The sequence below is a fragment of the Notolepis coatsorum genome (assembly GCF_963971535.1).
Source record: "Notolepis coatsorum genome assembly, chromosome: 12".
Classification (NCBI taxonomy): domain Eukaryota; kingdom Metazoa; phylum Chordata; class Actinopteri; order Aulopiformes; family Paralepididae; genus Notolepis; species Notolepis coatsorum.
This window is the reverse complement of record NC_140176.1, coordinates 90,974,326-90,998,196: the sequence shown is the minus strand read 5'-3', so window position 1 is coordinate 90,998,196 and position 23,871 is coordinate 90,974,326. Positions and strand designations below refer to the sequence as shown.

At 43.6% G+C, this 23,871-nt stretch overlaps 1 protein-coding gene across 1 annotated transcript in view; it reads left to right on the top strand.

Annotated features, from left to right (window-relative positions):
• Positions 1-4,229, top strand: part of crkl (v-crk avian sarcoma virus CT10 oncogene homolog-like) — a 49,054-nt gene extending 44,825 nt beyond the window's left edge. The window contains exon 3 of the mRNA XM_084326469.1: positions 2,424-4,229. Within this exon, the coding sequence (XP_084182595.1) occupies positions 2,424-2,558 (135 nt within the window). The 3' untranslated portion in view covers positions 2,559-4,229. The remainder of the gene's footprint in view (positions 1-2,423) is intronic.
• The last annotated feature ends 19,642 nt before the right edge of the window (positions 4,230-23,871 follow it).

Below are 23,871 nucleotides of genomic sequence, written 5' to 3'. Positions count from 1 at the left end.
CTAGTACCCATCCCTAGTGGTATGGCTGCTTACAGCGTTGTAGAGAACTATGGTGGCTGCTTACAGTGTTGTAGGGACCTGTGGAATGGCTGCTTGCAGCGTATTAGAGGCCTGTGGGTATGACTGCTGCTTGTAGAGACCTGTGGTATGTTTATGTTTATTAGGATCCCCATTAGTCATTATTCTTCCTGGGGTCCTCACAGATATACACATACAAATATGAAACATTCAGTGTAAATCAGTCATATATCGCATACATAATCAATAGAAAATAAAACAAGTTTAATTAGCGATCTGAAATCATATTGCATCAAGCGATTGGAGATCCAGTCACCCCAGGATAGGTGAATCCATTTCACCATACCTTAAAAGAAACTAAAGAAAAACACAAAGTAAACAGAAGAAGTTTGGATAACATGGCTGCAGCTACACTCATGCATGACATATATTGATTTCCTTCCGGATTATGGCTCCTTTAAGTTTCTTTTTGCAACTGTCCTTGTTTTCCGTCCGTATGATATGTAACAGGATCCTATTCCAATATGGTATCGCTGTTGCTTGTAGAGACCTGTGGTATTGCTGCTGCTTGTAGAGACTGTGGTAGGGCTGGGCGATATAACGATAACGATAATTATCGCGATATATTTTAATAATCAATATCGGGGGGGGGGGGGGGGGGTCGAAAAAAGAAAATGTTTTTTTTTTTTTTTTTTTTTTTGTGGACCTGCAACAGGTCAGTTTTAAAACAAGAGACAGTGGACAGACTTGTCTTTCTTGCCTGCAACTTAAAGTAATGGCCTTGCTTGTCCAAATGACAATACTGACCAAATTGAGATTTATTTTTCTCTTGTCCATTTATTTTGTTTGCTTTCTAATTTAAAATACAGTGTGAATCCGTCTGTACACAGTAGGCTATGGGTGCTAGCAGAGCTAGTCTCCAGTCACGAGTCACGGTGCACATGTGCGGTGGTTTGTCCACCAAAAAAGCGCCAAAAGATAGAAAAGAAACTAGCAGAGCCAGAACTGTTCAACTCCCCTGGAGCCACAGCCAGCAGAGAAGCCTGTTTACTTTAGCTTTCAAACCAGCTGCAGCCTGAGAACTGGTGTGTCAGGGGCTGTAACACTAAAGATGGCGGCAACGACAAAGAATTGCTGCAAAATAAACATACATCTGTTGTTTAAAAAAGAAATATATATATATATATATATATATATATATATATATATATATATATATATATATATATATATATATAAAATTTATACTTATAACAATATCGAATATCGAGTGATATGATATTGTTATCGATATCGTTATCGCGATATCATTTTTGGCCATATCGCCCCAGCCCTAGACTGTGGTATGACTGCTGCTTGTAGAGACTGTGGTATGACTGCTTGTAGGGTCGTAGAGACCTGTGGCACTACCTACACTGTGTAGTGTATTGAGAGGTGACCCCCCCCCCCCTATTAACTGTTACACCACTGCATGGCATGCTGGGGACCCTAAGAAACGTCCAGTCATTAGATTTGAGTCAAATAGGTTCTAATATTCCATTCCAACAGTGAAGAGATATAAATCAAATTAAATTTATTTGTAAGGCCCGACAACACACGTTAATGTCCCCATGGGCCGGACACGTCTTCTTCAAACAAGTCAAGAAGAAACATCACAATAAATCGAGAACAAAACAAAAACACCATGAAGTCCAAACATTTTTAAATAAATGAATGCAACACTCCCAGACATACCCCACGCGAAGGTAAGGAAAAACTCACTAAAACCTAGCAATAGGAAAAAATGCACCACAGGCAATGTGAAGGAGAGAAACCTTAGAAGGGCTGTTCAAGGGGCAATCTCCCTTCTTAGATGTCGGTGATAGTAGTGTTTAGGGCTGGGCGATTCTTGCTAAAATGTGAATCACGATTTTTCTCTAAGAATTGAGATCACGATTCTCTCACATGATTCTTATTTTTTCAATAAAATCATTTATTGCACTCTTTCTTAAACAGACAACATAACGTATATCAAAGTGCCTGACTTAAACTTAGTCTCTTGTAACATACAAAATAACTCAAGTCAGAATCGTCATAATTTAAAAAAAGTTAAGTAAAAAGTAAAAAAAGAAAATCGTCATAATTCAGAAATTAGATTGCATAGGACTATAAATCGAGATCGCAATTTTTTTTCGATTTAATTGCCCAGCCCCTAGTAGTGTTGCAATAAAACAGGCGAAACAGTTGGTAAGCATGCACACATATGTGTAATGAAACACATAAAAAAAAGTTGCTTACCAATAAGGGCTTTGAAAATAAACCAATACCCGTTTTTGTTGGGCCTTTCTGCAAGAGAAGACCAACCCACCCTGTCGTACAGAACCTCTCCTCTAACGGGCCTCGTCTGTCCCTCCTTGTGTCCTCAGGTCGGAGACATCGTCAAGGTGTTGCGGATGAACATCAGCGGTCAGTGGGAGGGCGAGGTCAACGGGAGGCGGGGTCACTTTCCCTTCACTCACGTAAAAATAATGGACCCCCAGAACCCGGACGAGAGCGAGTGACCCCGGAGGGGCCGTGACCCGAACCCAACCGTCTGGCCGGGGGGGGGGCCCGTCTCCCGCACCCTTCTTGCCAGTGTCACCATGGTTACGTGCTTGCCTGCTTGGGGAGGGAATGATAAGCGCTCCCTGTGTCGTCAACAACAACAACCGCCGCATGGGCTTTCTGACTGTTTACAGCTCTGGACTCCTTGATCACCTACTAACCTCCTTGGTCCCTCTGTCACCAGAACCTGTCCCCCTGTCACCAGAACCTGTCCCTCTGTCCCCCAGAACCTGTCCCTCTGTCCCCCAGAACCTGTCCCTCTGTCCCCCAGAACCTGTCCTTCTGTCCCCCAGAACCTGTCCCTATGTCCCCCAGAACCTGTCCCTATGTCCCCCAGAACCTGTCCCTATGTCCCCCAGAACCTGTCCCCCAGAACCTGTCCCTATGTCCCCCAGAACCTGTCCCTATGTCCCCCAGAACCTGTCCCTCTGTCACCAGAACCTGTCCCTCTGTCCCCCAGAACCTGTCCCTCAGAACCTGTCCCTCTGTCCCCCAGAACCTGTCCCTCTGTCCCCCAGAACCTGTCCCTCTGTCCCCCAGAACCTTTCCCTCTGTCCCCCAGAACCTGTCCCCAGGTTCCTCATCACATCACCTGGTCCCAGGCCGCTCAGTGTCGCCATCACCTGGTCCCAGGCCGCTCAGTGTCCTCATCACCTGGTCCCAGGCCGCTCAGTGTCGCCATCACCTGGTCCCAGGCCGCTCAGTGTCCTCATCACCTGGTCCCAGGCCGCTCAGTGTCCTCATCACCTGGTCCCAGGCTGCTCAGTGTCCTCATCACCTGGTCCCAGGCCGCTCAGTGTCCTCATCACCTGGTCCCAGGCCGCTCAGTGTCCTCATCACCTGGTCCCAGGCTGCTCAGTGTCCTCATCACCTGGTCCCAGGCCGCTCAGTGTCCTCATCACCTGGTCCCAGGCCGCTCAGTGTCCTCATCACCTGGTCCCAGGCTGCTCAGTGTCCTCATCATTTCCACGTCATCGTTAGACGTCTTAAGTGTCTCTTCTTCTTTTTACACTCCATCCATGACGGGTTATAGAACCCCCCCCCTGCTTCGTTTGTGCTTCACACAGACTCTTCAACCCTAATATGGATCTCTCTTTTTAATAACAAGGCAGGGGGTTTCACTTTTTGAAGCAGCAATAACAATGTATGTATTTATTCTGCATCTGTGAGTTCTCCATAGCGGAGGCGTCATCCGGGTGATCATCAGGTAATAATATTATTATTATTATTATTATCAGTGATGTGGCTTTTTAAACAAGAGATTTACAAAAACACAGTAGTCCTCCTGTGAAGCGCTAGCCTCTCACCCCTAGACAGAGGACAGAGGATGGACGCAGGATATACACAGAACTGACGGAGGATAGAGGACAGACGGAGGACAGCATCACTGGCAGACGGAGAGGAAAGCACACAGGGGGTTTGGAACAGTTTTTCTCTTTTTCCTTCCGAAATTACACACTTGAGAGGTCTATTGGTATTGGCCTTGTGCGTGTGTGTGTGTATGTATATATGCGTGTGTGTGTTCACCGTGGATCTTAAACCCACCATCGCGATACCATTTCTTTCTCACATTATTATTATTGGAATTTTGAGGGCTTTTGAAAGTGTGTTTTTTTTGTGTTTTGTGGGCCTGGAAGATATTTGTACAAGAGGGAGGGAGGGAGGGAGGGAGGGAGGGAGGGAGGGAGGGATGGATGGATGGATGGATGGTTGGTCCTGTGGAGGATCTGAATCGAGTCACTGTTGTATCTTCATTCTAGCCCCGCCCAGTACAACAGGACAGACACAGAGACGACGTGTTGAGTTTGATTGGTGCGTGTGAAGATGAGTGATGACTGACTGACAGAAGGGGAGGGAGATGTTACTCTGACTGATGGCTGGGAGATCCAATACCACTGTAAACCCGTCTGGTGAACGACCTCCCCGCCTCTCCGGCCTCAGAGCCTCGTTCCGCAAAGATTTCCTTTTTTATTTATGTTTTTCTCAAGACGACATTGTGTTATTAATTATTATGTGACTTCATCTCTTTTTTTTGTATTATTTGTGCCATAATAATGATCAGGACAGGTTGAGGTTGTTTTGGGATGCAGATGTACACCCGAGTCCTGACTGCAGATGATGTTTATATACGAGTGCTGGTAATACTGTAAGAAGGTTTCTTAAAGCTATGGGTTGGGACCCAGCAGCACGGGGGCCGCTTCTGCTTCTGACGGAGTAGTCGGGTGTTTTTCGAGGTGCGTCTCCTGGTCTTAGCCGCACATTAATCGGAGATGCTGCTGTGTGTCCAAAACGCAAACGTGCAGAGTATTCCACGCAGAGTTCACCCTCCCAGGTCCCACCCTGGTCCTCAGTGATCACAGCCCGCCCGCGTCTGAACACAACACAGGTCATCATCTGCCGTATTCACACCGCGAGCAACGGGGACTGCAGCAAAGTGGTACATTTATATTAAATGTGTGCTTCTCGCAGTGTTTTGCCTGCATGAAAACGCTTATTAAGTGGTCATAATTTGTTAAAATAGTCAAGCTTTTTGCCCAATAATTTTTAAAACATCAAGTCCAGATTTTATTTTTTTGCTCCGCTGCCTGTCTGAGGACGAGAGATGTGAAGCGTTGTCTGCGCATCGTGCCCTCGTTCTGCCTAAACACCACCCTGTCTGCTCCCTCTCTCTGCCTAGACTCCACCCCTCCTAGACGCCACCCCTCCTAAACCAAGCGCATTATTTCCATATGTCCGAACACATCTGCCACGGAGAATTGCATGCTGTGTGCTCCTTGTCTGAAAGGCAACTCCAGGCGATGCCCGATTCTCAGTGCGCTGTCCTGAGTGCATGTCTGAACGGGGCTTCGGTAAGCCTGTGAGGGACTGGGTGCTCGAGTCCAGGGTTGGGATCCATTCGCATGTAAATCAGTGAGTTCAGGAAGTGGATTTCCTTTCAGATATAAGCTAGATCAACTTTTTGGCCTGAAAAGGTTGAACCATCCAACCTATTGACGAGCAAATGAGGATGTCAAGCAAGTGAATTGCAATTAATTTAGATTATTTTTTAAAGTGAATTCAACCCCAACCCTGACTCGCTCAGAAGCACCACTGTGGCCGAGTAAAAGGGCTTTTTCTACAAGACGGGCACGTCCCTGTGTCCAATGGTATGAGATCACGGGAGGACCAAAGGTCACGGCCAGCCAATGATACCCCATCAATGCCTTTTTTTCTCTTGCAGAGAAATGCTACTTCTTTGCACAAGCAATCTTCCCCTTAACAGATGGTCTGAGCAGCCTGACAGCTCTGTGGCTGGTTAACAGATGGTCTGAGCAGCCTGACAGCTCTGTGGCTGGTTAACAGATGGTCTGAGCAGCCTGACAGCTCTGTGGCTGGTTAACAGATGGTCTGAGCAGCCTGACAGCTCTGTGGCTGGTTAACAGATGGTCTGAGCAGCCTGACAGCTCTGTGGCTGGTTAACAGATGGTCTGAGCAGCCTGACAGCTCTGTGGCTGGTTAACAGATGGTCTGAGCAGCCTGACAGCTCTGTGGCTGGTTAACAGATGGTCTGAGCAGCCTGACAGCTCTGTGGCTGGTTAACAGATGGTCTGAGCAGCCTGACAGCTCTGTGGCTGGTTAACAGATGGTCTGAGCAGCCTGACAGCTCTGTGGCTGGTTAACAGATGGTCTGAGCAGCCTGACAGCTCTGTGGCTGGTTAACAGATGGTCTGAGCAGCCTGACAGCTCTGTGGCTGGTTAACAGATGGTCTGAGCAGCCTGACAGCTCTGTGGCTGGTTAACAGATGGTCTGAGCAGCCTGACAGCTCTGTGGCTGGTTAACAGATGGTCTGAGCAGCCTGACAGCTCTGTGGCTGGTTAACAGATGGTCTGAGCAGCCTGACAGCTCTGTGGCTGGTTAACAGATGGTCTGAGCAGCCTGACAGCTCTGTGGCTGGTTAACAGATGGTCTGAGCAGCCTGACAGCTCTGTGGCTGGTTAACAGATGGTCTGAGCAGCCTGACAGCTCTGTGGCTGGTTAACAGATGGTCTGAGTAGCCTGACAGCTCTGTGGCTGGTTAACAGATGATCTGAGCAGCTCTGTGGCTGGTTAACCGATGATCTGAGCAGCTCTGTGGCTGGTTAACCGATGATCTGAGCAGCTCTGTGGCTGGTTAACCGATACTCTGAGCAGCTCTGTGGCTGGTTAACCGATACTCTGAGCAGCTCTGGTTAACAGACGGAACGTGGCTGAAATCCAATGGACTCTTTGAGCGAAGAGGAGCGTACTGGGAGTTGAGGATTTGGGCGGTTTGCTCTTTCGAAATCTCTGCTGTTAAAGACCGACGTGCCCTCCTCCCACTGTCCCTGCTCAGCCTTCCAACGCAGTAAAATAGTACTACTGTACAACATTTCAATCGTGTCCCAACCGAATTCTCATGTTTTTTTTTGTGTTTTTTTTAGCCAGCTGTTGAATCAAGCATCTAATGATTGTTTAAATAAACTGTTTGTTTTAAAGGAGAGAAGGAATAAAAGAAAACAAAATAACTTTTAAGCAAAGGTGACTTTTTAGTAAAAGGGAAAACCGAGCCTGCTGGTGTGCATGACCTCTTGGCTTGGTGGAGGTTGTTCTTCCAGGTCAAACGCTGCTTCATGTCCTTTCTTATTTCAAGTTTCACTTCTTTTTAAACACTTTTTTTTTTTTTTATGCCGCCTGGTCTGTGAAATCAATCCGTGCAGAGTTGAGTTCGGGTTCTTACCTTCTGTCGACCCGACAGTGAAAACCCACTAATCAAGCAATACACCCTAATAGTTTTCTCATCGTTTGCTCAGATTCTGTTCGTTAAGGCATTAACAGTGTTACTGTGCTTTTTCTCATGTTTTAGACGAGCCTCCTCGTTGTCTTTTAATTCAGAATGAAAAAAAATTGTGCCTTTTTATTTTCTTATTCTACCATTTCCATGTGTTAATATTTCCCATGGTTAACTGTTGGTATGACCCTTTATGTACAGAGCAAGTAAATAAAATGTACCTCTACTTCTTTAACCTGCTGTACCGCTTCGATTATTTTAAGAGCTTCGGTCTGTTCAATCTTGTCAAAACGGCACCCGCCTATAGGCAAAGGATGACTACGTGGTACTAAGAAGAAGAAGTCTTTATTTGTCATGCAGCAACACACATGTAAGATGGGCGACACACAGGAACACACATGCCCTGTGACGAATCCAAGTGCTCCTGTCCGTCTTCGTCAGGGATGCGACAGTGTTAGCAATGTGTTCTGCATGTTTTTCCATTGGGTTTATCTTTTTTTTCTGGAGGGGAGAACATGCAAACTCCACACAGAAAGGCCAGGGAGGTAGACCACTGCACTTCCGCATTACATTGAGCTCATGGAGGAGAGAGCGGGGGGAGAAAATTAATGAATGTGGATGAGAGCCTTGCCATTAAGTGGTTGTAGCTACGGCTGTGGGGGCGCTGGAGACACGATCCAATATACCTTTATACGCCTGAGTCTCATGAACACGGCACGACCAATCCCAAGTCGATCGGCACTTTCGCGGCCGAGCTATATGTCACTTTTTCACACCTACTGCCGAACTATGCATGCGCAGATTGATGGGCAATCTGCACATGCGTAGTTCGGGAGTAGGTGCAGAAAAGTGACTATAGCTCGGCCGCGAAAGTGCCGATCGACTTGGGATTGGTCGTGCCGTGTTCATGAGACTCAGGCGTATAAAGGTATATTGGATCATGTCTCCAGCGCCCCCACAGCCGTAGCTACAACCACTTAATTTCAAGGCTCTCATCCACATTCATTCATTTTCTCCCCCCGCTCTCTCCTCCATGAGCTCAATGTAATGCGGAAGTGAGAGGGTTATGGTTAGGGTTCCATCCCCAGCAGGGGAACTTAAAGGAACACTGGAGTTAGACAAGCAGATACATACCCTTTTCTTCTCTGTGCATGCATTAGGCTTAGCTTAGGGAACAGCCGCACCGTTAGCCTAGCTTAGCATCATTCACTGGAAGTAGGTGTGCCAGTATAGCCTAGTTCCCAACAGTCATGAAATACACTCCAAATACAACTCTAAAACGTTCCTGTAAATTGTGTATTTACGTGGAGAAAATTTTTTTTTTTACAGGAATGTTTTGGAGTTGTATTTGCAGTGTATTTCGTGACTGTTGGGAACTAGGCTACACTGGCACACCTACTTCCAGTGAATGCCGCTAAGCTAGGCTAACTGTGCGAGGAGAAGAAAAGGGTATGTATCTCCTTGTCTAACTCTAGGGTAGATGGCAAATAAGCTAATTTCCCCAAAAGTTGGCGTGTTCCTTTAAAAGTAAGTAAGAAAATACATACACATGTTACATATTCGATACAATATGTAAATACATTACTTGTGGCTATAAAATAATGTACATTCATGTACCTCTCTTCCTGTGGTAGTACTTTATTTACATGTTCTAAGTGAGATTGGGCTGAGATTATGGTGGAGCTGAGTGAGTGTATCTGGAGCAGCGAGAGTTCCTCTCCAGTGCCAATTCTGAAGCACCCAGGAGAGAGGAAGCAATTAATGAATGTTAATGAGGTGCTAAGAAAAGACAGCCAACGACTCACTGACCCAGAGAGACAGAAAGAGAGAGAGGCAGCGAGAGGTGGAAATCTTTTCAAGGGCAAGGTTTTAAGATGACTCTGTTTTCCCCCTCCATAGCTGCAGTGTGTCATGGTTTTAATTAGATGTTTTAGGACAGCGTCTGCACCATTTGTTCTCAACGTGGGGTTCGGCGACCTCCCAGGGGACCACCGTACCTCCCAGGGGGGGTCCCCAGAAAAATTGGGAACAGTTTGATGTGACTTATTATTTCACTGACTAGAAGTTAATGGCACAATTCTATTTATAATAAAACACAAGATACCCTAATGATCAGGATACGCGCTCCATAAAGAAACTGTTGCCAAACACTGCTAATCATGGGGTCAAATAAAAAGGTCCTCATACTGTATGGGTGTGTGTGTGGGTTGGGGGCGCGATACCATCCTTCCGCAGCCTCAGGTAAATGATCTGTTCATATTATAACATCACTTTTGTTATATTTTGCGATATTTTGTTTCACTTGAGTGAAATAACTTATAGCGTGTACAATAATGATGTATATAAATATGTATATATATTTACCACATATATATATATATACATATCTGTCTGAATATACCTGCATACAATCCTTTCTATATACATATTTATAAATCTGCATATAGCCCATATAACTATGATAGTATGTACAATGATGCTGTATATATATATATTTATCTGTAGATACTATACATATCCCTTACCTACTCTTACTAATCATACCGCTGGCCAATATGACTTAATATCATAGTGTCTTTATACCTCTATCACTGTACACAATAATAGTAATAACACTGTACATACATCAGTTTAGCATACCGGTATATTACTCAGCTTGTTATATATATCACATTGAATCACTTGTACATTATGTGTATATCACCAGGGTTATCAAGTGAGCTCCTACCATATGAGATGATGTATACAATTTACTTTTCTGATATAGAAAACAAGCTACACATGCACTATATGCCACAATAACCGACCAACTACAACACAGCACAAACTCTCACTAGCTGTGGGGCTTACAGTGATATGGCAAAAATATTTAGACACAAAGTATTCATGTCAAAACACTTGCCAAACGGTATGCATTGCATGCCCTCATTCTTTGCCCTATGCCATAGCCTAGCCTACTCATCAATCATCCCTCTTATCGACCATCAACACTACTCCGAGAATTGTCATAAAAGCGTGTTCAAACCATTCTGCTCGTTTGTCAGAAACAGCCCACAAAACAGCCACAGAGCTGAAACGGCCCACAAAACAGCCACAGAGCTGAAACGGCCCACAAAACAGCCACGGCCTCTTTATCCTGCTTCATAACGTAATTCCCAGGGTCTTGGACAGACCTACTCTGTCCTCTGATAATCCATGACCTGTCGTGTCGCCTGTTGACACTTCTAAGCCACTTTGGCCTGCAAGGGTCCGACTGGTTTGAAAAAGCTCAACAAATAACAACGTTTTGAGATTTTACTATCGTTTTTTCAAGGTTCATGGTTCGTAGCAATTAAATGGTAAACATTACAATTAAATGGTAAAATTCACTTAACCTTACACAGCTCATTGAGAGTCCCACACACCCCAATCTAAAATCCCCAGATAAATCCTCACTAATTGACTTGTTCTTGACTAATGCTCCACACAAGTACCCTATGGCAGGTCTTTTTTATGTGATTAAAAAATGATATAAGTGACCACTCTGTGATCGCTGCAGTCAGAAATGCAAAGGTTCCTAAAAACCAAACCCTGCTTTGTTACTAAACGTAACATGAAGGCCTTTGTTGAACAGGGATTCCTTCATGACTTGTATGATTTTGACTGGGAACGTATTGAATTAATGTAATGATGTACAAACTGCATGGGAGTTCTTCCATGAAGGCTTATCCTCTCGTTGATAAACATGCTCCTTTCAGGAGGTATAAAGTCAAAGGAAGAGATAACCCCATGGTTCACGCCTGAGCTATCTGACCTTTTGTGAAAAAATTTTATCTTGCTTGGGCTACAGCCAGAAACACTGCGTCCGAGGCTGATTGGCTCACTTTCAGGCAACTCAGAAATCGCTTAACTTTTCTGATCAAAAAGGCCAAATCCGACTTCTTTCTCTCTGCCACAACAGAAAACCTAAATGACCCCAGAATATTCTGGAAGTCACTTTTTCTAAACTGACGCTTGTTGGCTGTTTGGTCTTATAATCCGACATTGGAATCATGTAATAGGTCAAGCAGTGTGTCAATCAACCGGCGTACACATATGCCATTTTAGCTTTCGTTTCAGGCCATGGTTACACTGGGGGAAAACAGCAACGTTGTATTTTCGAATGATTACGTTTGCATGTCCAAGTTAAAACTAAACACCGCTTTGGCGGGCGCCCCAGTGGCGAACCACATAGCGCGCTCAGCCGCGACACGGCCGACATGGGTTCGATTCCCGAACCCGTCGTTATTTGCCGAATGTCTTCCCCCCACTCTGTCTCCCATTCCTCCTCTGTCTCTATCTACTGGAGTAGAAATAAAGCGATAAAACGCCAAAAGAAAATCTAAAAAAAAAAAAAAAACGCTTTGGCAGGAAAACGCGTCCTAGTGGCAACGCTGAAAGGGTGTTTTCGTTTTGGAAACTCGCCGACAACAGTGCCATGTAATTTGCGCGAGCCGGATACGGAGCCGTTCTTGCCCAACGCCCATGCGCAGTAGTAAACACTGACGCCAAATTCTCCCCTGGCTGGACCTATACAGGATATCAGCTGCGTCCTCCTCAGATTGCCTGTAGCTGCGGCTAAACTAAGATCATGTGTTGTCAAGTTATTGTTATAAGGAACCCAGTCCAAACTACAACAGTCTGCATCCCCTTAACAATTGTTTGTATTGAGCCGTATTGTATTGTACCCATTCTGCAATCTGTTAAATAACGTTTTCATCCATCTAGGTTACTAGGTTAATGTACGATAGCCACAATGCTATACTGTTATAATGGCATATCCCAATCACGTTAGCATGTGAGACTAAACTCCGCTCTTGGTGGTCAATTGTGTTGATGTTAGTTTTGTTTCATCAACAAATCATAAACAAATGAGGCAGAACACACAGTGAATGTATCCGTTTTTGTTTATTGCACTTTGTTTCTTGCTGAAAAATAACTGCTATGTTGCTAAATGGCTCATGCGAGGTATTTAAAGATGGTGGCTTTCTGAGATTTTGAGCAGGATGTGGAGTGACTCGTTCAACCTTTCTGATTGGTTGAAAATGGCCTTCATGTTTGAACTACATCGCCACCTACTGCTTTGGCATTGTACTACATGTATATACATCACTCAGTGCTCACGAGACAAAACGACATCTAACTTGCCTGCCATTAACACATCCCACGCCGGAAACGGCTTACGACGTGTTTCAAGTTCATGCGAATTCTGCCATTCCACGGCGTACAACGTTATTGAGATCATATTTCATTTTTTCGCCATGTTATTCATAATTCCCTCACGGAGCCTGGTCTGATGCAGTGGGAGCTTGCACAACTCTGCAACAATTCAATCAATTCAATTATCTTTAATGACCACCCAGCCAGGCTGGTGGAATTTGATTTCAGTGCAGCATGTTACAGCATTGTTCCAACATAGAACATATAACATCACTTACATTACGTACATACTACATGCAGTTAAATACATAAATACACAATTACAAGACTTCAATATCAAAGTTCAGAGTTTATGTCCATGTCCATAGAGGTAGGGGGGGGGGGGCATGCTACAGGGAGTTCAGTGTCCGTATGGCAGTGGGGAAGAAGCTGTTTTTAAAGCGGGATGTTTTGGTGGTCAGGGATCTGTAGCGCCTCCCGGAGGGCAGCAGCTGGAAGATGTGGTGTGCTGGGTGAGTGGGGTCAGAGATAATTTTCCTAGCTCTTCTAATTGTGCTTTGGCGGTGGAGCGATTCGAGAGATGGGAGGGGGGTGCGGATTATTTTGGAGGATTTATTGATTATTCTTTGTTGTTTGTTTTTGGAGTGAGTGTCCAGACTGCTGTACCAAACTGTTATGGAGAAGGTGAGGATGCTTTGAATGATAGCCTGGTAGAAGCGGAGCAGGAGATGTTTTCTGACAATTTTTTGAGCTGGCGGAGGAAGAAGAGTCTTTGGTTGGCTTTTTTGTGGATGTGGTCTGTGAACTCTTGATGAGTTCTTGGGTTTTTGGGTTCTTGGGTTTTTGATGAGTTGAGGAGGAGGTCATTGTCTGTGCACCAGGTGATTGTGTGGTTGATTTGTGTATGGTATTCTGTTTCACTATTGTCTGTGATGAGGCCTATAAGGGTTGTGTCGTCTGCATATTTGTATATTTTGACGGGGAGGTTGTGGAGGGATATGAGCAGGTTGGTGTATAGGGAGAAAAGCCAGGGTGAAAGATGCTCCTGTGCTGAGATATAGAGGGTGGGATGTGATGTTGTTTATTTTGACCTTCTGTTGTCTGTTGGAGAGGAAGCCATGGATCCAGTGACAGATGCAGGGGTCAATGTTCATGTCCAGTAGTTTATTGATGAGTTTGGCTGGGATGATTGTGTTGAATGCGGAACTGAAGTCCATGACCAGAATGCGGGCGTATGAGTTGCGGGTTTCCAGGTGTTGCAGCAGGTGATGGTGGCTGTGTTGACTGTGTCTTCCACAGACCTGTTGGTTCTGTAGGCAAATTGATGTGGGTCCATGAGGGGGGTGGTGCTGGTTTTGAGGTGGGTGAGAATGATGCGTTCAAATGATTTCATTACTACGGATGTGAGGGCAATTGGTCTGTAGTCGTTAAGGCAGGAGATATTGTTGGATTTTGGTACAGGGATGATCGCATCAACGCTTCAATACTGCCGCCTGGTGGATGATCGGCGAGTTGCAACCGGAAGTGGATCTCTGGAGATCTCCGGTGCATCTGACAAATGCGTCCGGCACTCGCATATTGTTGCGGGACTGTATACACGTCCGTGTGTAGCGATCGCTGCCATAACGCAATAATCGATACGATTTGGGAGTTTATTATGATTATACAAACCGGAAATGGATTTAGGAGATCGCCGTCAAATAAGTGGGATCTTTTTCCTCCAGTCTCATCGTCGAACGGTAAGAGGACGCTGACGTCATTTTCAGCGCGTTTGTTTGTTATTATCCATGCAAACAGAAAGAAGCATTTTGTGAGGTTTGGTTCGTTCCCCGCCACACGCTCTCCTGAGGTACGGTGCTGATTGGTGCATTCCCCGCCACGCGCTTTTTGAGCGATTGCCACTTTCATCACGCAGCTGTCATAGTTTGGGATTAGCGCCCCAGAGGGCTTTATATACCTGGACCTTCCTTCTATCGTGGTCGGGTCGTTCTGGAATACAACTGCATTTGCCTGCTTTTTCCCCGTTGCTGTTCCTGGTCTACTTTCTCTCCAGGACCTTTCTGTGGAGAACCGCTGTTGAGAACCTTGTTCCCCGTTTGGAGCTGCGCCTCGTTTTACCCGCTTTATGCGTTGCGCTTGGGTGAGTGGAACCAAACCCCTCTGGATTATTCTGATTGTGTGTTTTAGAAGAGACACTGAAGATTTCGTTTTGTTTGCACTGACTCGGCTAGATTGTGTGTTGTGGGGAACACTGAAGACTGTCACTGTCAATTGGTTCTGGACACAGCTAAGGGAGGAGGGAACCACACTGCCTCTGTGTTTCGTTGGACTGTTTCTGATACCTCTCTCTCTCTCCGTTTTCCACCTTGAGTTAAAGCTGGGAGTATCTGCAGAGCCGCTACAACGTCACATGCCAATTCCCCACCGCTATCACCAGGAGGATTCTGCAGAGCCGCAGATGTCTCTGCCGAAGGCAGTCTCCCTGTTTGTTTGATAATTGTACTTTACCCTTTTTTTGACTGTGTAAATAAATACGCCCTAGTATTTGGCTAACTCTGAACTACCTGTCTGTGCCATTGCGTTTGAGGTCGGTTACAAACCATAACACATTTTGTATAAAAGTATTCTGTACTTCTGTATGACAACTATTAAAGAAACTTGAAACTGCTCTGATCAATATATCACCCATACTACATAAAGCATTTACTGACGATCACGGAATTATAAACGACCCCCCCCCGTTCATCCGCGCATGATCAGTCATAACGTTTAGGATCATGTACAGTTGAAATTTTTAATATAGCGTGTATCGCCAACAAACGGCATTTGATCATCTATATGCGTTTATGCCTATATCTCACGTTCTAGGAATTACTGCAGAAAACGATAAAAACATATTTATATTCTAGACGGTATTTTCGTATATGTATCTATGAATGAAAAAGGAAAACGTTCCTACATCCTGAACGATAGATAATCGATGTTGAATGGGCCATAGTAATGTCAATTTAGCAATACAATTTAAAAAGTTATAGCCCTGCAAAGAAGGTAAACATCTCCATAGGCTTAGACTGGTGGCAGTGATCAAACATTGATGGATATAAGCGTGGCAGGGAATGTGTTAAGCAGCGTTCTGAAAAGCGAAATGAAAAAGAATAGTTTTGGCCCTAATGTAACCGCAGCCTCAACCGATCCTTAAATTAACACTCAGACAAGAGAGAGGGAGAATATCTTATAGCAGACCTAATGATTTTAGAATATTTCTGCTAATGAAGTGAAATATTTATTATCATCAACTATCCAGTTCGTTTTTATAGTGTAACGTCTGGCTACTTCTAATCATTGAATGTACACAGAGAGAGAGAAAGAGAGAGACATATAAGAATCCATTTCAACTGATTAGAATCGTAGTAAGATAAGATAAGAGGATCCTTTATTAATCCCCTTGGGAAAATTCGGGTGTCAAAGCAGCATGGGGGGGGGGGGATACAGGGGGGGGATACAGAGATTCACAGTCCTATACAAGTTTCAAGTTTCTTTATTAGTTGTCATACAGATTACAGAATACTTTGCATGAAATGCTTCTTTCTGTTTTGCTCCTGAGTGTGTGCTAGATGAGAGTGTGCTAGATACAGTCCAGTATCTATATACACTATAGATACAATATAAAATATAAATACAATATAATATAAAAAAGTACAAAATTCTCCAGTGATAAGATAGGCCAAGTGATATGAGTCTCTAGTTCTCAAGTCCCGAGTTGTGACAGTGAGGCTGCGGTTACACTATCGCCAGTTTTCGTTTCGTTTTCAGGGTCAGTTTAGCTTTTCAGAACGCAACATAATGGCAGGCAAGTTAGACATTGTTTTTGCCTCCTGAGCACAGTGATGTATATACATGTAGTACAATGCCAAAGCAGTAGGTGTCGATGTAGTTCAAACATGAAGGCAATTTTCAACCAATCAGAAAACTTGAATGTGCCAATACACTTCCTGCTCAAAATCAACAATCCACCATCTTTAAATGCCTCGCGTGAACCATTTAGACAACGTAGCATTTATTTTTCAGCAAAGAAAGTGCAATAAACAAAACGGATACATTCACTGTGTGTTCTGCCTCATTTGTTGATGAAACAAAACTAACATCAACACAATTGACCACCAAGAGCGCAGTTTAGTCTCACAAAAAGATTGTCGCCGATTTTGTTAGCTTACATGCTAACGTGATTGGGATATGCCAGTATAACAGTATAGCATTGTGGCTAGCAGCGAAGTTTGTTAGCTTACGTGCTAACGTGGTTGGGATATGCCATTATAACAGTATAGCAGTGCTAGCAGAATGAATGGATGTAAACTTTATTTAACAGATTGCAGAATGGGTACAATACAATACGGCTCAATACAAACAATTGTTAAAGGAATGCAGACTGTTGTAGCTTGGACTGGGCTCCTTATAACAATAACTTGACAACGCATGGTAGCCGCAGCTACTTGGGACAGCTCTGCTGTAAACACTGGAAATAACCGTGCAGGTCTCTACTGCGCATGGGCGTTGAGCAGAACGGCTCTGTATCCGGCTCACGCAGATTACATGGCACCATTGTCTGCGAGTTTTGGCGAGTATCCAAAACTGAAACACCTTTTCAGCGTTACCAGTAGGACAACGCGTTTTTCTTGCCAAAACGGCGTTTCTTACGTAATCATTCAGCAACAAAAACGTTGCTGTATATACCAGTGTAACCATGGAGTTCTGGCAGCAGAGCCGGCCGTCCGAGCCCTTTGTTGTAGAGCCTGATGGCTGCCGGTATAAAGGGCTGGCCCAGGGGGTCTAGTGACCTCCCACCCAGCATTGTTTACAATGACACCACTGTATCTGATAGGGCTTCCATGCTTGATTGTTTTAACAAGCATTTTATTGCCTCTGGCTCCCTGTTCTCTAGTTCTTCTCCCCAAGTTGACTCACCAGCCCCAGTACCTCCTGCTCCAGATGCTGGTCTCATAGGGAAGTGTAGTGGTTACATCATTGTTGTTTCCCGCGCGGTCCACCTCGCTTGAAATGTATTTCCAATAGACACATTTCTAAATCGTCTCGTTTTAAAACAAATAAAGCATGAACATTCGCATGGTGTACCTTTCTGTGTGTATTCATCCACAATCTATAGCTCAACATGAAACAATTAGCAATTAATCGTAATGACGTAAAAAAAATTTCAACCAAAAATGTTAGTGATAGAAGGGGAACACATTTTGTGCAAAAATGGAAAGCTTGCCGATGTTCATGAGGCAGAATTATTACAATAGCCGCGCAGGAAACTAAAGTGACGTCAGACTAAACACCTCCCTATACATGCTGGTCAGCCTGACTACACCTCCCTATACATGCTGGTCAGCCTTTTTGTTTTACATTGTTCACAGTGGAGTGGAAGAAGTCCATAGAGCTCTCCTTTCTCTGGATATTATTAAATCTGCCGGCCCAGATAGTTTAAAACCTCAGTTTTTAAAGTTAGCCGCTGATTTGATTTCTAAACCCCTTGTTGTGGAATATTTTAAATGAGCCATGACAGTGAACTGTAGAAATTCTGATTGAGTCAGTTGTATATAAAAACATAGAACATAGTTTAATATCTGTGTTTCCACAGAGATCAGTTTATAGAGAAACACACATGTGTACACACAAGCGTCTGACCAGAAAGTGACCAAGAGGTCTGGTCAGAACGTACATTAATACACAATTGAAATGACGTACACTGTAAAAAATTTATGTTTTTTCACCGGAAATTCACTGTATTATTTTACAGATTACTTTTATTTTTCTACTTTAAGTGTAAATGCCATAAGAATACAGTAAATTACCTTTTATCAAAATATTAACCATTAAATAAACCTGCTTGAACAACTATCGACCGATTTCTAAGTTGTGCATTTTGTCAAAGGTCCTTGAAAGGTTAATAAATGACCAGTTGAAGGACTTTCTCCAAAACAAACAATATTCTCTCCCCATACCAATCTGGCTTCAGGAAACAACATAGTACCAACCCAGCCTCCCTAAAAGTCACAAATGATCTAATATAGTCACTGGACAACAACACAATTCTGCACATCCCTCTTTGTTGACCTCTCCAAGGCCTTTGATACTGAATCATTCCATCTTGATGCAACGATTGTCGAATATTGGGCTGTCAAATCAAGCAGTTGGTTGGTTTGCTAATGATCTGTCAGACAGAATGCAATGTACATATTTTGAAGGTAGTTATTCTACAATGTTAAATGTCTCTTCTGGCGTGCCCCAGGGCTCTGTTTTGGGTCCAATTTGTTTAGTATTTATGTGGATGCACTTGGCAGAAACGTCCCTGATGCTAAATTCCATTTCTATGCTGATGATACTTTGTTGTGGTTCCATCCTTGCTGAGGCCTTTGGCTACTTACAGACTGCCTTTAACCGTGTGGAACGTCAGCTTATAGACTTGAAACTTGTTTTAAATGTTTCTAAAACCAAACAAATTAATTGTTCTAACTGCCCCCTCCCAGTGTGTTCTCCTTACAAGGAAACACGGTCGATTTAGTGCCTTGTTATAAGTACCTGGGTGTTTTGACCGATGATCGGCTTTCTTGTAGACCTCATATAGAGAACCTGATCAAAAAGTTACAACTGAAATTGGGTTTCTTTTACCGCCACAGGACATGCTTTACATTTGCTGCCAGGAAGAAGTTAGTTGCAGCCACCTTTCTTCCTGTATTGGATTATGGCGACCTTTATATGCACGCCCTTGCTAAATGTTTGTAATCTCTGGACTGTATCACAGTGCCCTGAGGTTCATCACATGTTGCAAAGCCCTCACTCACCACTGTACCCTATATGGCAGAGTTGAGTGGCCCTCATTGGCTGCACGTCGTTTCTCACACTGGTACACCTTTATATATAAAGCCATTTTAGGCCTACTCCCCCAATATTTATGTGGTTATATTTTAAGAACCCAGAGTACTTACTCCTTACGTTCCAACAACTGTTATCTGCTACATATCCCCAAAGTTCGCACTAAATTTGGCAAGCACTCCTTCATGCACTTTGCACCCGCTGCCTGGAATTCACTACAGAGCACTCTGTACCTGAAGAAGCTAATTTCTCTTAGAACATTTAAAAACCTTGTGAGTCAAGGTCAAGTTTATTGGTACAGTATGCCCCAAACTGGGCAATTCATGTTACAGCAGATAAATAGGAGCTCCAAAAAAACACAGCAAGCATACATAACAAGAAGAACACCTACAGTACATGGTTGCAGGATCAGATCATAACAGTCAACAAGCAACCACAACCATCCCCCCACCCACCTCAAAGCCGCCCTCTCCTGCCTCCTCCATTGATGGCACAAATGGAGGTAGGTATAAATGAGAATTTGTATCTATTGTTTTTAGTGGCAGGGGTCTCCAAACGTTGGCCGGAAGGCAATAATTGATACTCCGGATTTATGGGGTGAGAGCTGTCCACTGTCTGTGAGTAACTTGGAATCAGCCTAATATGGGTCTTGCTGCTCCTGCTTTATATGAAAGGCCCATTATGTAACTCTATTGCTCTGACCAGATTGTATCTTAAGTCTATCTGTTGTTGATTTGGTATTGTTTTATTGTGTAATTTTGCATCGTCTGTTTTAACTGTCGAAATTCGATGTTTTAAGCTGCTGTCTTGACCAGGCTTCCCTTGGAAAAGAGATCATTGTGTCTCAATGGGACTGACCTGGTTAAATAAAGGCTAAATAAAAATGTTAAAAATAAAAAAATATATGGTGACAACTGTAATTAGATTTGTCAGATCTAGTTTCTTGGGTAGCAGAGGTGGTTTGCTTACTATCATAATACAGGATAATATATGTAGATCATGTACATTTATATTATATACATGGTACACTGTATATCAGTGGAATTACAGTCAGTGTTTGTGATGTGTTATAAATGGTGCATTTAAAGTTCCTTAACTCATTCAGCGCCAGGGGGCGCTGTCTACCTACTGGCTAGAACGCCATCGTTTTTTTTTGCGAGTGCTTAAAATATATCTTATATTATAGCTATGGGTCTAATAACACCATCGATTGTCAGTGAGTTGCTTCTGGTCAACATGCAAAAAACAGATCCGTACATTTCCGTTTTATACCGTTTTGAATATGAGTATAGTTTGGCTCATTCTTAAGTGGTCCGCACACGGCGAATGACCGACGTCGCCTGGCGATGCGATCGTCTGTCGCTCAACGACAATCGCCTGGCCCCCCACACCAGAGGCGACCGTTCACAGGTATAATAATGTGTCGATCTGTCTAGCTGGGGGTGTGGTTACTTGCTTCCTCCCAGAGGGAGATATAGGAGGACGGACTGGATGTTAGGTTGAACCTAGCGTATTTGCAGGTAGCTGTGTTGTGCTTTACGAGGGAAGTATTAACCTGTAAAACCCATATTGAGCTGGAATTAAACCACCATATATACGAATACAACCTCTCCTCATTCTTCCTGACATTACTGCATCGCTACAATACGTTCACTACCACCGATTGGACAAGTATTATGCACCTGCTGAGAGAGAATGTTTTTTCACTGAAGACGCGAACTGTTCTGTTCTCAACCTAAATGTTCTAAATGCCCAAAACCCCCACCACCTCCTAATAGACAGTCTCCTCCCCACCGCATGTATAATATTCCCTCCCCGCCGTATGTATATTTCTCTCCCACCCACCCACCCCCTCCTAATGTACAGTCCCCTCCCCATCATATGTATATACTCTGTCAGGATCTAGGGGTAACAGTACTGTATATTTGAATACCGTTTATGTCACAAATGTATCAGTACTAAATACCTATATGTCCCTATGCCATAAATGTCATGTATGTTGTGTATGTCATAAATGTCTATATGAATTGAAAATGGGGGACCCTGATGGAAACAAGACAAACGTCTTTCTCAGGTCTGCATCCCCTTAACAATTGTATGTATTGAGCCGTACTGTATTGTACCCATTCTGCAATCTGTTAAATAAAGTTTTCATTCATTCATTCATTCATTCAACCATAATTTTCTTTGGACAATAAACCTTATAAACTACATCAGCTGCAGCTTGGACATTAAACTCTGTCAACACCCACAACTTATTTTGTTACCCGAGTATAAAAACACTAGTAGGTGCATCGTGGCGCATTGTTCATTTATTAGTTAATGACAAGCGGCCACTATAGCTTCTATAATATAATAATAATTTAGGACCTGCTCCGAGGTCATCATTTGGCACACATGCGAACCATGCATACAATGCGTATCTGCGATTAACCCATCCCGTCGTCCTTCCCCCCCAAGGGCAGCCGGGAGCAGACAGGCGCCACGTGAGCCGCGCCAGGGGACCAATCCAAGTGCTCCTGTCCGTCTTCGTCAAGGACGCCACAGCGTTAGCGATCTTGTTGTTGTGCATGTTTTTCCATTGGGTTTATCTTATCGGGGGGGGAAACCCTTGCGAGCACGGGGAGAACATGCAAACTCCACACAGAAAGGCCTGGGAGATACCCCACCTGGGTAACTGGCATCATGGAAACCTGGTCCCCAAGCGGGATTCGAACCCTGGACCTTCTTGCTGTGAGGCGACAGTGTTAACCACTACACCACTAACGTTATATATTTAAATTGTTCCTGTTAATAATAATGAACATAAGTAGCATGGTAATAATACGTAGGTTATTGATCAATGAATGTATTGATAAATTAATGGTGTACAAATGATACACCAGTAGAAGTCATGTTATTTCCTCATTGTCCTTGCTGTGTCGCCTGCCGTCGCCTCAAAAAATAGGATCGAGGCGATTTTTTGCGAGGCGACAAATGTCTGCGCGACCGTCGCTTCAAAATCTCCTGCCGTGTGGGTTCTCTCATTCATAACAATAGAGGCGATAGAATTCTGTCGGTCGCCTCGCTTAAAAAATCGGCCGCCGTGTGAGGAGCACTTTAGTAATCCCAGGAAAAGACGCGATAATAGCGTTTTAGTGGAATAATCCACTTATCACGTTGTCATTTTTCGCCTGATTATCGAATCTTCCTGAAATCAACGCTAGATTATCATTATTATGTCTCCTCGTGCATACATGAAATGGGGCTTGTAGCAGGGCGCTCGCTTTTCTCGTGACTGGCGCAGAATGAGTTAAAAGGTGCCATAGCTTTAGAAAATGATGTAGAGTAATCTTTAAAAAATGTGTATAATACATCCACAGAGCTTTTAGAAAGGTGCAGAATAAAATAATAGCTTTTCCTAAATGAATGTTGTTGTTTACATTTCCCCACGTGGAATGCACCTGATCATTGGATAAATGGACTGCTGGTGCTCTAGTGCGACATCTAGTGGCTGAATGTTCTCTATAGCACGCTTAAAGCCTCCTGGATTACCCACAAAATGGTATTAACAAAAGGAATACAGTTTAGTCTGAAATGTAGAGATATAGTCCACTCTGTTCTTGTTACATTCATGTGATTTTTATTTGATTTGATCAGTACACAATAACTCTGGACCGGTCTGGTCTTTGTTCTAGGCTAGTTCCATTTGTGCTAAGCTAGGCTAGCTTGCAGCTGGATAGCTTTCTACTGAACGCTGTAAAAACTGGCATCTACCTTCTTGTCTAACTCTGGAGAAGATAGTAAACACATTTCCCATAATGTTGGCGTGTTCCTTTTAATAAGAGTTATACAAGCATGAATCTACAATAGCTGTGACCGTCTACGCAAATGCATTCACACACACACACACACGCACATACAAATATTAGCTCATTTGAGTATGTTATTACATACAAAATTAACAAAATACATAAAAGTCACAATACAAAGGTATTTTGTTTTGTATTTTGTATCCAAATGTAAAGTTTCATTTATATAGGATGAAAGTACTTATGGGGAGCACCTCCCCTCAAATACACAGTCACGTGGAAGCAGATACACATGCCTGTATAAACGTACACACACACACACTTGACCTCCAGTCCCAACTCTCAGCCTCCCAGGGCAAAAACTGAGCTTCTAGGCCACACCATCTGACCTGTATGTCTATACGCTGCTGGTGACGTGAGAAGATGAGATCTGTTTGGCCCGAGCTGACCTGGACCGTGTAATGTCTCTTTCCCAGAAGAGAAGCCCCATGCATGGCCCAGTTTCAGCCCCTCTCTCTCTCTCTCTCTCTCTCTCTCTCTCTATATATATATATATATATATATATATATATATATATATATATATATATATATATATATATATATATATATATATAATATATATCTCCCTGTCCCTCTCT